Source organism: Rhipicephalus sanguineus, chromosome 7 (assembly GCF_013339695.2).
Source record: "Rhipicephalus sanguineus isolate Rsan-2018 chromosome 7, BIME_Rsan_1.4, whole genome shotgun sequence".
In the NCBI taxonomy this organism is placed as follows: Eukaryota; Metazoa; Arthropoda; class Arachnida; order Ixodida; family Ixodidae; genus Rhipicephalus; species Rhipicephalus sanguineus.
The window spans coordinates 24,695,213-24,709,198 of NC_051182.1; the positions used below are offsets into that span (position 1 = coordinate 24,695,213).

Consider the following 13,986-nt stretch of genomic DNA (forward strand, 5'->3'; position numbering starts at 1 on the left):
CAAGGCTCACCGGGCAAAAGAAGAAATGGCAGTGCTATAACTGCTAAAACAAAAATTTATATGTACAAGTATTTGTGCAAAACGTGCTTGTGCATAAGATGAGACAGAAAAGGTTACGTTTCACTTACAACTGGTTGTCGCAGCTGAACTCCCTCCTAGTAGCCCACAAACACATCTCAACACAAAACATACCACAGGTTGATGTGAACACTTGTGACCTGTTATGGCAGTTTCAGAGCTTGTATCTGAAAGCCAACAAAACAAAAACACGCACACAAACAAAAAAACAAAAGGCGTACATTTTTTTGTTCAGGCATTCTGTGCCGTAAGAGCCTGTGTATCTCGTCAGTGCAAACGACAGTTAGTACAGAACTTTGTGCACTCAAACACGAACAACCTAGCTTGGTTGTACTCCGGCTTCTAGAATTAAATATGGCATCACTTTTGAAACTACGCTTTGAAGACAAGAGACATCTTTGACATAAGGCACAACCATGATGCAGGCATGTGGTCAAGAGTTGACTAAAACTGTTGGAGTAGCTCTGTGATCATTTACTATATACAAACACAGAAATCGCTAGCAACTGAATGTGCCATGTAAACTATACCGGAATTTGTTTAGAAATCTTTCAAATCTGCAATTACTTTTGCAGTTCAACAAGTTCCTGCCAATGAGTGAGCATGGCAATTCATCCATACCAGTAGTAAAAGCGAAGATAAGCAAAAGTGACTTCAATTGAGACGACGGGCAAGCTCCGAGTTTGCTGCCCATATGCCTACACCTGCATACTTGCAAGATGCGGCCATAAATAACAGACGCAAAGGTTTCACCGGTATGAATAGTCACACAAGCACAAATAAAGAAAAAAATGTTTCAGGGACCCTTCAACTTAAAATCAGTCGCATTGAATATTAAAAAAAAAAAAAAAAATGAAAAGAAGTGCGCACTAAAACTTTCAGTGGCTCATTGTAAAGATAAAAAGAAAACTCCTTAATTTTTAACCGACAGAGACAACTTGCTAAAAAGAAGTACTGCTACCGCACTCAACAAGAACTGCTAAATGCCCAATGTTAAGGAGCTCGTGCGCTTGCCTCACGACAAGTAACTGAGTGCGTCCACCACACACAAAAAAAGCTGCAAACATCGGCCAGCGCTCCTGTCCTGTGCGGTCAGATCTATTAAAAAGCCAGGCCGGTGCTGGCGTGATCGGCGTTTCTCCCACTGCTACGCGTCACGTCACAACAACGCAACACTTGAGAAAAAAAGCAGAGTGGGTTGATTTCCGCCAGACAGCGAGCGTTCCGGACTGCATCGTTTGTAGTTCTCCGTTGTCGGGACCGCGACTGTACAATCTCGAGAGGCTTTCCGACGATGGCTCACACGCACTTGGTGAGGAACGGAGCATCGCAGCACAGGAATCCGGGCTTCGAGTCAACACGTTAAACACTTTGTGCCCCACAGTACCCATCACCAGGCAAGTGACGCACCAGTTAGGAGTCGTGTACGTGGTCAGCTTCGGCAACCACAAGCATGATGGCACGAAATCTGTCCAAGGCACAAGCGCACCATCACACATCACAGTCAGCCGAGGAAACGTAGCTTGCCATCACTCGTGGCTTTGATGGGGCCGGGCACCGGCGCCTCACTACGCGGGTTCTCCGTGGACGCGCAGCCGGTACAGGCACGTGTACTCCAAGTTGCCGTGGTTGCTCAAGATCTTCATTTCCACGTACTCGTACTTGTCTGGCTCGGGATCCTAGATAAGCCAGGTATAATTTGCAAAAATGAAAGGGTTCCATCTATTTAAAATGGAAACAGCAAGAAAAACCACGGTATGCGAAAATGAAAGGGTGTCTATTGCTGCTTCTATTCCAAACATCATGTAGCATCTATGTATGTATCTGCCAAGCAGCAATCCTTCTTTAAGCTTAATTTATAAAATACACCTAAGCAGGACAGTAACCACAAGAACATGGTTGAAATTAACCGTGCTATCTGAAGAAAAATAAAGTGCAAATAATGAAAACAAGAGCTTCTAAACCCTTTTTTATTGAGAGTAGATTCATTTACAATCACTAATGATAGGATCGACAATGTTATCAGAGCAGGCTGGTGAGAACTCTGCTGGCAGTGTTGCACTTTTTACAATTTCCTTCTTTCAGCGGTGTCATTGCAGGCAAGGAAAGCGGGAACGAAAAAGCAATAATTTGAGCCTTCCGAACATATCAAGACGGCAACATTCCACAGCACGGAAGACAAACGGCACCTCTTTTAACACCGCTGTGTTTGCGCGATTCGTTGATCCTCTCTCGCCATTCGCGCCGACAAAATGTTTTTTTCCTGGCACTTAGTGCGTTTTCAGCTGAACTTATATTATACAACTTATATTAGGTGTTGCAGATTTTGTAACCCACGGTTTTGAAAAATCTATTTTTCTGCAATTCTGAGACTACCAAGGCTCGTGACATCCCCTAAGTTAGTGACATGACGGCCATGACCTGCTTTCATTTTTGCGAGAAATGCACACTAGAATTGGTCTCACCAAAGGAGAATGAAGGAAATGATAGTGCATTTAAGTTAACGCCAATTAAAAGCGTGCAGTACGCTTCCAGCCACACCAATAGTACAAACGTGTTGTCCAAACTGCACCTAACGCAATAAGGTTGCAATTGCTGGAGGCAACAGCAATAGGTTGTCAGCAATTAATTCTCGACCAATATGAATTGGACTTGCTTCCAACCATAGAGTTCCACACCAAAAAAACTAGAGGGCATTCTGGCGCTGCGATCGTTCAACCACCAGTGGAATAATGGGAAATACAGGCTTCGGATCGGATTGCGTTAGCTAGCTAACTGTCTACAAGTCTTTTCAGCGAAGGCAGGAAGAGAGCACACTGGCACTTTCTTGTGACAAGAGTGGGCGAGCACTGTGGGAAAGCTGCTGCCACCGCTCTTCCGTCATGCACGCTCCGCGACTTCTCTGTTGCACACAAGATTTCACGGCCGAATAATCGTGTTTTCGGGAAACAAAGTGTTGAATTGCACAAACAGCACAGGGACTAAAGGAAGAGACGAGGACACACAGAGCGCAAACTACCAACAAAAGTTTATTTCCTTGAGCACACAATTTTTATACACCGCACAAGCACCACCAAGCATGTAACAATCAACCTTTTAGAAACGCGAGCTCTTTGCTAGATCAGTTGACAAACGGAGTGCCGACGCATTCAGGACCTCATCTAACAATGTTTTCAGCTTCAATGATTTCTCTGTATCATTCACGGATGAGACAACAGTACATGCACACAAAACAGGTTGACAGCCATCCGTCACGCCCATTTTTTACATTCTTGCTGTGCTCTCTGAGCCTATCATTAAGACACCTTCCCGTCTGGCCTATCTTACCACAAGAAAGGGGGATACTATATACAGTAGAACCTCGTTGATACGTTCCCGCTTAGTACGATTTCCCGGCTATTACACTCGAAATCGCGAAAATTAAAAGTAACTCAATACAGCTGTGTGTAATACGTTCCGGTTAATACGTTCCCGGAAAATACGATTATTCGGCAGCAATTTTCAGCACCGCGGAAAACTGCGGTCGTATTATACGTTTTGTACTCAGAAACTCTCATTCAGGTGTGCAAAAAGGGCCCTCTCGTGTACTTGTGAAGCGCGAAGTGGCAGACAGCCGTCGCGCGGCGACGACGGCTTCTCCGCAGTGCCTTTCCCCTTCTGTGCTTTCTCTGCTTTCCTCGATCGTCCCCTCCGCGTCTTCTCCAAATTGCTCGATCGCCGCTCTCTGTCAACTACACACCGACCCAAAGGCAGGCGGCGACGCTGGCCGTCAAAATTTTCAAACGGCTTGCCGCGGAAATGCACATGCTGCTGCCGCATCGCCACCGCTGCACAACATGCCGCGACCTGTAACCATAGCAACACCGCCATTGTGCCCAGTGAATATGGCCGATAATTTCCCCCATACTTTTCTCCCTGAGCGCATTCGTTTTTGGGTTGCTCTGCCCGGCGCAATTCCAGTCAGCATTCGTATTTCCCTGGCTGGGCAATTTTGCCTACCAGCGGGTCGTCAGAAGCTGCCAGAAAAGATTTGTTCTGGAAGATATCTGGGAAGTTTCTGGTTATCAGACGACAAAACGAGACGATGTGCGCTCGCCGCCATCTTTGTGAGGACTCGACAGATCGCAGTGCGGGCACTTGGGGACTTCACCTTCGGTTGCAATTACGCCGGGCGTTATCTTTTAAAGCCCGTTCCGCCGCCCGAGACGGTGCGATTGCGAGTGGCGGCGAACATATCAGCGCATGTCTCAAGTTAAGACAGAACGCAAACTGATCAGCGCGAGTGTGCGACCTAGTACGCGAGAGCCGCGAACAGCTCTTGCGTTCGGGGACGCTTATCACTTTCGCTAGACTTCGCATATCGTGTTGTACCGCGATTGTTACATGCAATGCGAAGAGTTGAGCTTGTTAAGCCTTTAGCGGGGCGGCAGTTTTCTTCACGGACGAGGCAAGTCGTGTGATCTTGCGAACGTACGTGATCGTATCCCAAATGCGTATGCTCGAGAATATCACTTCTGCTCTTCGGCAAACCTAGCCCCACATTTCCAAGCGGCAATGCAGAAAGAACCGACGCTCATGCTGCGCAAAGTTTCGTCTGCTGACACGGCGGTAGCGTTTCTTTAAGTTAACGCTGGTTGTCCCAGGGTTCAATTTTGCAATATTCGGGTTGTCTCGGGATTTCAATACAGGCGACCACGACATTATTTTCGGTCAGGACCGGAACTAGCTGGCTGACCTCTGGCTACCAGCGAGATGCCAGGAGTTCGAAAATCGAAGAGTCCCTCCATGTTTTTTGAGAAATACAGTGAAATCTCGGTATAACGAACTTCAGGGGACCGCGGAAAAATGTTCGTTATTCTGAAAGGTCGTTATAGTGAAAGCCCAAAAATTTACCATAACAATAGAATTTCAGTAACGCAAACGTCCTACCTTTACAACGGTACGTCCTTGAACTCGTTTCTCACAACAATGCACACGTGAACGTCAGACAAGGCACGTTTATTTGAAATAGTCCGTGGTCGTTTTTTTGACGGGTGCAGCACAAACTCTGCGTCACGAACGATTCTAGACCGTCCGCATTTTTATCCGCCGCTTCGGTCGCTGTTCCGCTTTTTTCTATGAATATGCGGAGTTTCCTCAAGTAGTCCAACGCATCTGTGGCCGACACGGACTCATCGCGATCTTCGGGTGCTACCGTGACATCGTCGTCCATGTCATCGCTGCAATCCTTTAAGGCCCAACTGCATGCACGCGAGTTTTGAGCGACGGCCGACAGGATTTGCTGTCGCGGAGGGCCATCCATCGCCGTCGCTTGTCGCAGGGGTGCAATCGCGAAACGATGCTATTTCCGATTCCACACGGCTGGCTGATCGCGCTGATAACGTGGACGGACCGTCGTTCTGACCACTGGCCAAGCGCGAAAAGCACGAAAGGCATTGGAATCTGAAATAGAATCGTTCCGCGATAGCATCCCAGGTTTCTGGAAAGCCAGAAAACATCGCTTGTCGCCCGGAAGTGAGCATGACAATATTCAACAACATGGCAGCATCTCTGACCCTTGCTTCGGTTGCAATTTGCTCGTGATGCTTCCAATCGGCGCGTACTTCAAGGAATGCAAGTTATAGACTACCTTATTTACAGCCCCATCTCACGCGGAGAGCGAGGCAGCAGCCGTATTTTGTCGTTATTTATGATCGACGGTTCGTTTTGATGTTTCGGTGGTAGCTTGCTGCAATGTCAACATCGTCGTCGTGTGAGGTAGCCCTTCTCCCTGCGAAGCAACGATGTGAGGCGCTGCGGCTTTTCTTAAACGTTCTATCACAGCAAGAGGAAACGTTGTCGAGATGCGCCTCGTGGACTAACCCCAACATAACGCACTTTGCAAAGTGCGACGTAAGCGTAGGCAGCGTACGCTTCCGGGCGCCCCATGGGATCACAGCAGATACTACTGCCGCGGTTAAACATAAGATTGCGAAAAAAGGAAGTCCCGAAACGCTTTTATGGCATCTTTATCTCAAACAAGACAATAATAAATTTGGCATGTTGTCATTCATCTACTCTAATTCTTTTTCGTAATTTGCCTGCGTGCGCGCAATAGTTTTCAATCGAGCAGCGCGACGGAGCCCGTTTGTCGCAGTCGCCTTCGCTCGAAAGTCGCGTGCTATGCATGCGGTTGGGCCTTTACAAAACCTGATGCGTTGTCGCCTCCGCAACGAAGGGGAAAAAAAAAAAGTTCTCCGCCCGCGTCTTTCTCCTCCCGTGCCATCTCAGGTTTTAGCGGGAGGGCGTCCGCTCTTCGCGCTGCGTCGTCTGCTACCTTACAGCTCCGACTGCCATGACCGATACACTGAAATCTAAGAATCCTCGCATTTCGGGATATAAGTTCGTAGTACTGAGGTGTTGTTAAGATTACACGGGAATTAAATAACGATCGTTATTCTGAAGTTCGTAGTAGTGAAATATTTTTACATTGAAACTATAAGCAGTCGGCACGGGATTTCTTAAAAGTTCGTTAATTTGAAATGTTCGTTAATGTGGTGTTCGTTGTAACGAGATTTGACTGTAAATGTTTTTTGCCCTTGCACCTCAATATGGGTTTGTCAGCCTCAATTTTTACTGGATTCGGATCGTACGTTTTCCAGGATCGTGCGTTTATTGGCCGCGTTTTTTTAGGAAACGTATCAACGAGGTTTTATTGTACAACATTACTCTTGCAAGAAACGTAGGGGACCTTGTGTTTCTTAGCACACATATTAGATTTCCTATCGTATAGCAAAGTTCGCGTTTATAAAAGTTGATTGCTGTACATGCTTGGTGGCGCTTGTGCGGTGTATAGAAATTGTGTGCTCAGGAAAATAAACTTTTGTTGGTAGTTTGCGCTCTGTGTGTCGTCGTCTCTTCCTTTAGTCCCTGTGCTGTTTGCGCAATTCAACACTTTGGATCAGGAACCAACATACCCAATTGTCAGCCATTCTGTTTTTGGGAAAGTGTTGACAGTGCATGGGGCTAGGGATCCTATTCCAAGGATGCTCCGGTCAGGCTGCGAGCGAGCGAAACATTCCTGCAGCTAAAATCCCTACCTGAACTTTTATTTGGAGAGCTCGATTCTGTGGGCACTTTTGCACTTTCCTTTCGGGCACGAGGTTTCAGTGCACGACTGTGGTGAAAGCCAAGTGTGCTTGCAAAAGTAGAAGTGGAATCACTAGGGATGCCGCCGAGCGAATATTCTCTGTTGGCAAGCAGTCACCCAGCAAATAAGGTACGCATTCCCGCTACACAAATGACAATTTAGAATCACGGAACGTCGCAGTGTAAATATCACTGCCTTTTGCCTCACCTGAACGATGAAGTATTGGAGGGTGTCGCCATCCGCATCGTACGTGTAGCTTCCGAGCAGTCGTCCCGGCGAGTCAGTTTCAGAGTCCAGACCCTGGAATACACATGACTCATCTGTAATTCTGCATTAAAACAGGCACTGTCTCTCCAAATTATCACGCAGTGACCTTGCTACTGAACTCTGGCAACTCGCCCGCATCCAGCCATGGAAAAATTTTCAAACCCATCAAGCATAAGCACAGTCAAACAAACTGAAAATGAAGACTCTCTTTTTCACTATGAATATAATAATAAATAATTGTTAGGGTTTTTCGTCCCAAAACCACGATATGATATGAGGGACGCTGTAGTGCAGAGCTCCAGAAATCTCGACCACCTATGGTTCCTTAACGTGCACCTATATCTAAGCACACGGGCCTCTAGCATTCGTCTCCATTGAAATGCAGCTGTGGCAGCCACGATTCGATCCTGCGACCTTCAGGTTAGCAGTCGAGCGCCATAACTACTAGACCGCTGCAGTGGGTCTCATCATGAATGCATTGCAAGCTACACAGGTGGGGATGAAAATGAGGCAATGCCCTACCAGAGGTTAAATTGCCACACATCACAGCAGTTTGCTGGCACACCATTTATAACACCAGCCAATACCCATAGCACCTACTTGCTCCTGCCTGCTGCACATGATGACGACAATGCAAGAAGACAGCAATTTTTGGCTGTTTTCGAAGCCGAATTGTAAATTCCCTGATGCGCACATTGCAATGTTTGGCTTACATGTTCACAGAGACCAGTGACAACGGACCAGTTTTAAAACTTTGCTCAAGAAGCGTTGCTGGGTCCCTTCAAGCACAAACAACAAAACTTAAGAAGCTTTAGCTAAAGAGCTCCTACTTTAAATCCAAATACACGAGAACCAAGCAATCCTCCTCCTCGCGAACTTCGACCCATCAAAAGGTGAACGGCCGTCACCGCACCCTGAAAATATTTTTGACAAGGTAGCTCAATCACTGCACACACACTGCAGCATAAAGTGCAAAGCACGGCATGTGCTAATATTGCACTTAATCAAATCTAATGCGCACCCTATTTTCAAGAGTTCTAAATAAAAATGCATCTGCACATGCTGTTACAAGATCATTCAAAACTATGGCATACCCTTATGTTGACAATCGGAATAAAAAAAAAAGGCAAGCACAATGCACCCTCACAGAAATTTAATGCCATAAGAATACGCTTACGGATCCCCTGAAACTTTTTCCTATAATTTTGCTTGAAAGTATTTGAAAAATGTTTGAGAAATATTCTATTCTATTCTCACTCAAATTATAATATTTGAATTATCTTCACACCCAAAATTTTGCTATTCACACAGCTATACTGTCTGCCTGTCCTTGTTTCATACCAGGCAAGTACTACAGTCGAGCCCGCATATATCGAACACGCTAAAAAATGGGAATTAGTTCGATATATCGTATAATTCGATATCAAACTTTCAAACAAATTGCCATATTTTAGATGCTATTTTTGGTCCGCAAAGTGGCTTCAGGGCCCTGCTTTACGATAATACAAGGAAGGTGGCTTACAGCAATACGTGGGAAAGTTTTTTTTTTTAAGTTTCTATTTTTCCGCGGTTTGTGGTTGGAGGTGCGGTTTATATGCAGGGGCGGGTTATAGGCTAGAAAATACGGTATCGATGTCATCAGCGACTCAACATCTTCAAATGCAGCTGTGCTTACTCGTCGTGCGCTTTTTTCCTCTACGTTCAACTTTGTTGATTATCGCGAGCTTGGCAGAGGGCAGCCATTGCGTTAACAGAGGGAGTTAAGAAGCGAACGGCGACCCCGCACGATGGCCGTGATCAGGAGGAATCATGGGAGAAAGCACGCAAGGGCAAACGATGGTTTCTAGTCGCTCTGCGTGGCGCCCTCCCAATTACACCACTCGCTCTCCCAAATGCATGCGAGAAAGTCCCCTTTCGTGAGGAAAAGCCAATTTCTTGTGATAGAAAGCCAACTTCTTGGGGTATATCGCACTGCCCGATGTTCGATATATCAGGTGGTCCGGCTATATTTGTTCGATATAAACGTAAAATTTCGTACGCATTGGCGTTAAAGCACTGGCGCGTTTGAAACTAGTTCGATGTAAAGGATAATTGGACTGACCCGAGTTCGATATAGTCGAGTTTGACTGTACTACGGGGCAAACCACCACAGTGGGCTGCTATGGCTCTTGGTAGCGTGCGCCTTGCAATTTCTTTTGTTCACATGGTATGGGCATGTTGTGTGCGAGTCATTTCATAGATTCAGCAAATTTTTAACTGCGCAAAGAAGAGAAGACAGACAGGTACATAGACGCACACAAACACACTGCATTTTGTGTGTGCACCTATGTTGCCATTTACATCTTGTCATCTTTGTGCAATAAAAACTTGCTGAGTCACAGCACATATACAGTAAAAGCTCGTTAAGGGGGCGGCCGGGTCTTTGGGACCGAAAAATCGCAAAGAAATCGGTTTTTTTCTAATGGCATTTTTGAATTCTGCGAGCATTTTTCCATCTGCCTGCCAATTTTCAGACTCGAGGAAGCGATAATTTACTTGTTATATCACTTCAAAGAAGACGCGCGAGCTCGATTTGCGCAGAATCCGACAAAAAACACCACTTTTTTCGCGACGCGGAGCAGCCGTTTGACGAACGCCATAGCCGCGACCTTTGTCTCGTTTGAAAGAGCGTTTCTTCGTCTACAAATTCCCGCTCTTGCCTCTTCGCTCCGCTCATTGGTTGGAGAAAAAAAAGCAACCGAAAAAGAAGCATAGTACGCGATGCTATTGGCTGTTACGCGCACGTGACCGCGAGCTGGCCATTTCATTGGCTGAGCGCGTCTCGCATCGTCTGCTTGGCGCGGCAACAGCGCGCAAATAACTTGTTGCGCCGCCATTTTGCCTGTTCTTCGACCGCCGACCGGAGTTGCTAGCGTGCTCGCGACCCAAGTTGTTGCAATGCCTGGATCAGCGCGGAAGTTCCATTCGCGGCATAAGTTTGGCAAAAAAAGAAAAAAGTCGCAAGCGAATAACTTCAAGGCGCGTTTGTTAGCGAGAAGTGTCGACGACGAACGAGATGGGTCGCCCGCCGCTGCTGCCGATGCAAGCCCGTCAGGCCCGCCAGCCTGCGATGCTCCTGATGCTCCTATAGACGACACATCGCTGGCAACGGAGCGTGCAGGAGAACATCGAGACTCTGCATCACCCAGCTCGTCCGCCGACAGCGAAGGATTCGCCGAGCCACCCGAGGCAGCTAACGGAGAGTTAGGCCTAGCGGGCCTGACGGCCAGCGACGCTTCGCAAGGCAGCGGCCGCGTCCGCCGCGATACAACCTTGCTAACGCAATCAGAGCTGCGGGAAAGGCAGACGAAAGCTGATTCGAGGCTACGCGACCTTGCATCAACGGCCGCGTCGAAAAGAAAATTTGATTTTCTGAAAAACGACGCACCGGCCGGCGCTGCTCCCGCGGTGCCGAGCGAAGAGGCAAGTTTCATAATTGCCGATCTCGGCTGCATGGGTCCACTGTTGGATGCTATGAAATGTAAAGTCTGCAACGGCAGCGTCAGCATCTATAAACGGGACAGAGAGTACGGCCTTGCCGTGAAAATGTGTGCGCGCTGCGTGAACTGTGGTGACATCGCGCAAGCATGGAGCTCTCCACGGGTGGATTGTGATCAAAAAGTGAAACCGTTCGCCATCAACATTCTCGCCACTCGAGCCATGCAGGCCACTGGGAACCGTCAAGCGGCAATGAACGATATCTTTTCGACTATGAACATTTCCCATCGCAGTCTCCATAAGAAAACGTGGCAAGGATACGTAAAGCGGAAATTGACGCCTGCAGCCAACCGCGCGGCTGAAAAAGTCACAGGCGAGTGCGCGAGTGCAGTTCGCGAGCTGTATAAGGAACTGCATATTGACAATTCCGACAATATTGCAGTTTCTTATGACGGCTCGTGGATGACGCGCGGGCACTCATCCCACATAGCCGTGGAGGCAGTGATCGAGCTCTTCACTGGGCTTGTGCTGGACTATGTAGTTCTGAGCAATTACTGTGCCGGATGTGAACTTGGACCGAAGGCAGACGACCCGGCATACCAGGCTTGGCGTGACAGCCACGTGTGCCAGAAAAACTCCTCAAAAAAAGCTGGCGAAATGGAAGTGGAGGCAGCCGTGCTCCTTTTTGAGAGGTCTCTGGAAAAAAATGGCCTCAGATACACCACAATCTTATCAGATGGCGACAGCCGCACCTTCCTCGCCTTGCAAGAAGCAGATGTTTATGGCTTCATCAAGGTACAAAAAGAGGATTGTGTAAATCATGTACAAAAGCGTATGGGCACTGCCCTACGCAATTTGGTTGCAAGGCACAAGGGAGGGGCCTCTGAAACCCTTGGAGGAAGGGGAAGGCTCACTGGGGACCTCATAACCAAGTTGAGCTCTTATTACGGCTGGGCGCTCAAATCTCATAAAGGAGATGTTGAGGGCATGAAAAGAGCTGTCATGGCGACTTACCATCACATAACCTCTAATGATAGTGAGTCGAACCACAGCCTGTGTCCGACAGGCCCAGGCTCTTGGTGCCGGCAGAACGCGGCAGCTGCAAAAGGGGAGCCCACTCCAAGGCACCGCTACAATTTGCCACAACATGTGTGCAAGGCTCTCCTGCCTATTTATGAGCGCCTATCACAACGAGGGCTCTTGGAAAGGTGTCAAAGGGGTAAAACCCAGAATAGTAATGAAAGCCTTCATTCTATGATCTGGGCTTTGGCACCTAAGCAGCGCCATGCTTCACTGTTTGCCGTTGAAGCTGCAGTTGCTGAGGCAGTTATGAAATTTAACTGCGGCAACGTGAGAACGTCAACAGGTATCCTTGATGAACTCAATCTCAACCCCAGCCTCCCAAGCATCAGACGCATGACGGAGAAGGACAGGTGTCGAGTGGCAGACTCTAACCGCAAGCGTGCCTCAAGTGAGAATGTGCAGCGAGCACTGAAGGAGCGCCACTACAGTGCTAAGCATCAGTCCGATTATGTTCCTGGTGGCTATTAGCATCTGCATTGAAAAATATGCTCATTCTCATTGTGGTTTTTTGAATAAACTGTGTGTTTTTTGTTTTTTCCATTTTTCTCAAAATGTAAATTTATGACTATGTTCAATCTTGAGGCCTCGATATCTCGGCAGCTAGGGCAGGCAGAACAATAATTCTTTTTGCAATGGAAACCTGTATGCGTATAGAATCCAAGTATGAGAATGGAATTTAGAGCCCATGCCTTTTTAATTGATTACTCATCGAAATTGTAATATGTTGCTAAGTGCTTTTTAGAATGTAAAGTTCATTCTGCTGTAAAATAGCTAAAAAAAGGCAAAAATAGAAAACTGCTCGCATCGTTTCAATCTTTAGTCATTAATATATGTTGCCATATCTTAAATGTCGCTTTTAATTAAGCAAATTTTTTTCTACTGAGGCCCTAAACAATGGGGGGTGAACTTAAGGTATCTCGGGAACGAGATGAGTTACAGGAAAAGTAATTACATATTTGAAATCAGCAGAAAAAACTGCACAAGTGTGCACAGTTTCATCAAGATCACTGAAGAAATAACAAAAAAATGTCTAAAATGAGTCTGCCCCCTTAATTTGACCCTTAATTCGGAAAATCAGGTAGTTCGGACGTGTTACCTGGTCCCGGCCAGCATATGCATTGTTAAATGGCATCAAACTCTCATTAATTCGATCGTATCTGGCCACAACACGGTTAATTTGGACAATTCTTGGAGCGCGCCGTGCACAAAGTGCCACAAACGTGAGACTCAAAAGAGCGAAAACGGCGTTCGCACACAATCGAAACGAGGCAGCACTGTTCACACCGCTATCTCTATCAGTTAGTGACCACGCTTTTGTCCGCACGCAGATCCGGTACTCAGCAGCTTCACTTTCGCGTAATGACATAAAACTCAAACATGGCGGAAGCTGTTGAAGATGAAAAGCTTTCACAGCGGTCGGCATGCTGGCATAAAACTCGTTTGCTACATCGTGATGAATGAACTATCAGTTGCCCGCCATATTATCTACGAAAGAACCATCGCCATGTGCACATGGTGGTGGTGGGGTGCAGAGCACATTTTGGGCTAATTAATACGGAAGTCTGGTACCGTGGTCGCATTGAAAACGACGTCGCAGGCAGACGAAAATTACGGCTTTTGCACTACCCTTATGCAAACTAAGTGCAAGATTTATGTATTCATCAAGAAAATGAAAGTGTATTGACGTAACACAGACATTTATTTATTGTTTTCTTGATACTTTCGATAATTCGGCATTCAGTTATTTCAGACATTTTTCCCGGTCCCGTGAAATCCAAATTAAAGAGCTTTTATTGTAGCAGCCAGAAAATATAGCAACAGTTTGGTAATACATCGAATTCTTGTGCTGTATTATCATGCTATCCAGGAATCCATCAACCAGCAAACAAGAAGAAGCCTAATTGTACCAGGCAACTTTTTACTGCGAACACTGCCATGGAAAATTGCATAAA

The 13,986-nt window shown here is 46.7% G+C and overlaps 1 protein-coding gene across 1 annotated transcript in view; it reads right to left on the reverse strand.

Moving 5' to 3' along the window:
* Positions 1-176: 176 nt before the first annotated feature.
* The window catches only part of LOC119399330 (SUN domain-containing protein 1), an 85,569-nt gene continuing 71,759 nt past the window's right edge, over positions 177-13,986 (reverse strand). Inside the window, exons 15-16 of the mRNA XM_049417663.1 lie at positions 7,415-7,507; positions 177-1,757 (exon numbers count right to left, since the gene is read on the reverse strand). Coding sequence (XP_049273620.1) covers positions 1,647-1,757; positions 7,415-7,507 — 204 coding nt within the window. The 3' untranslated portion in view covers positions 177-1,646. The remainder of the gene's footprint in view (positions 1,758-7,414; positions 7,508-13,986) is intronic.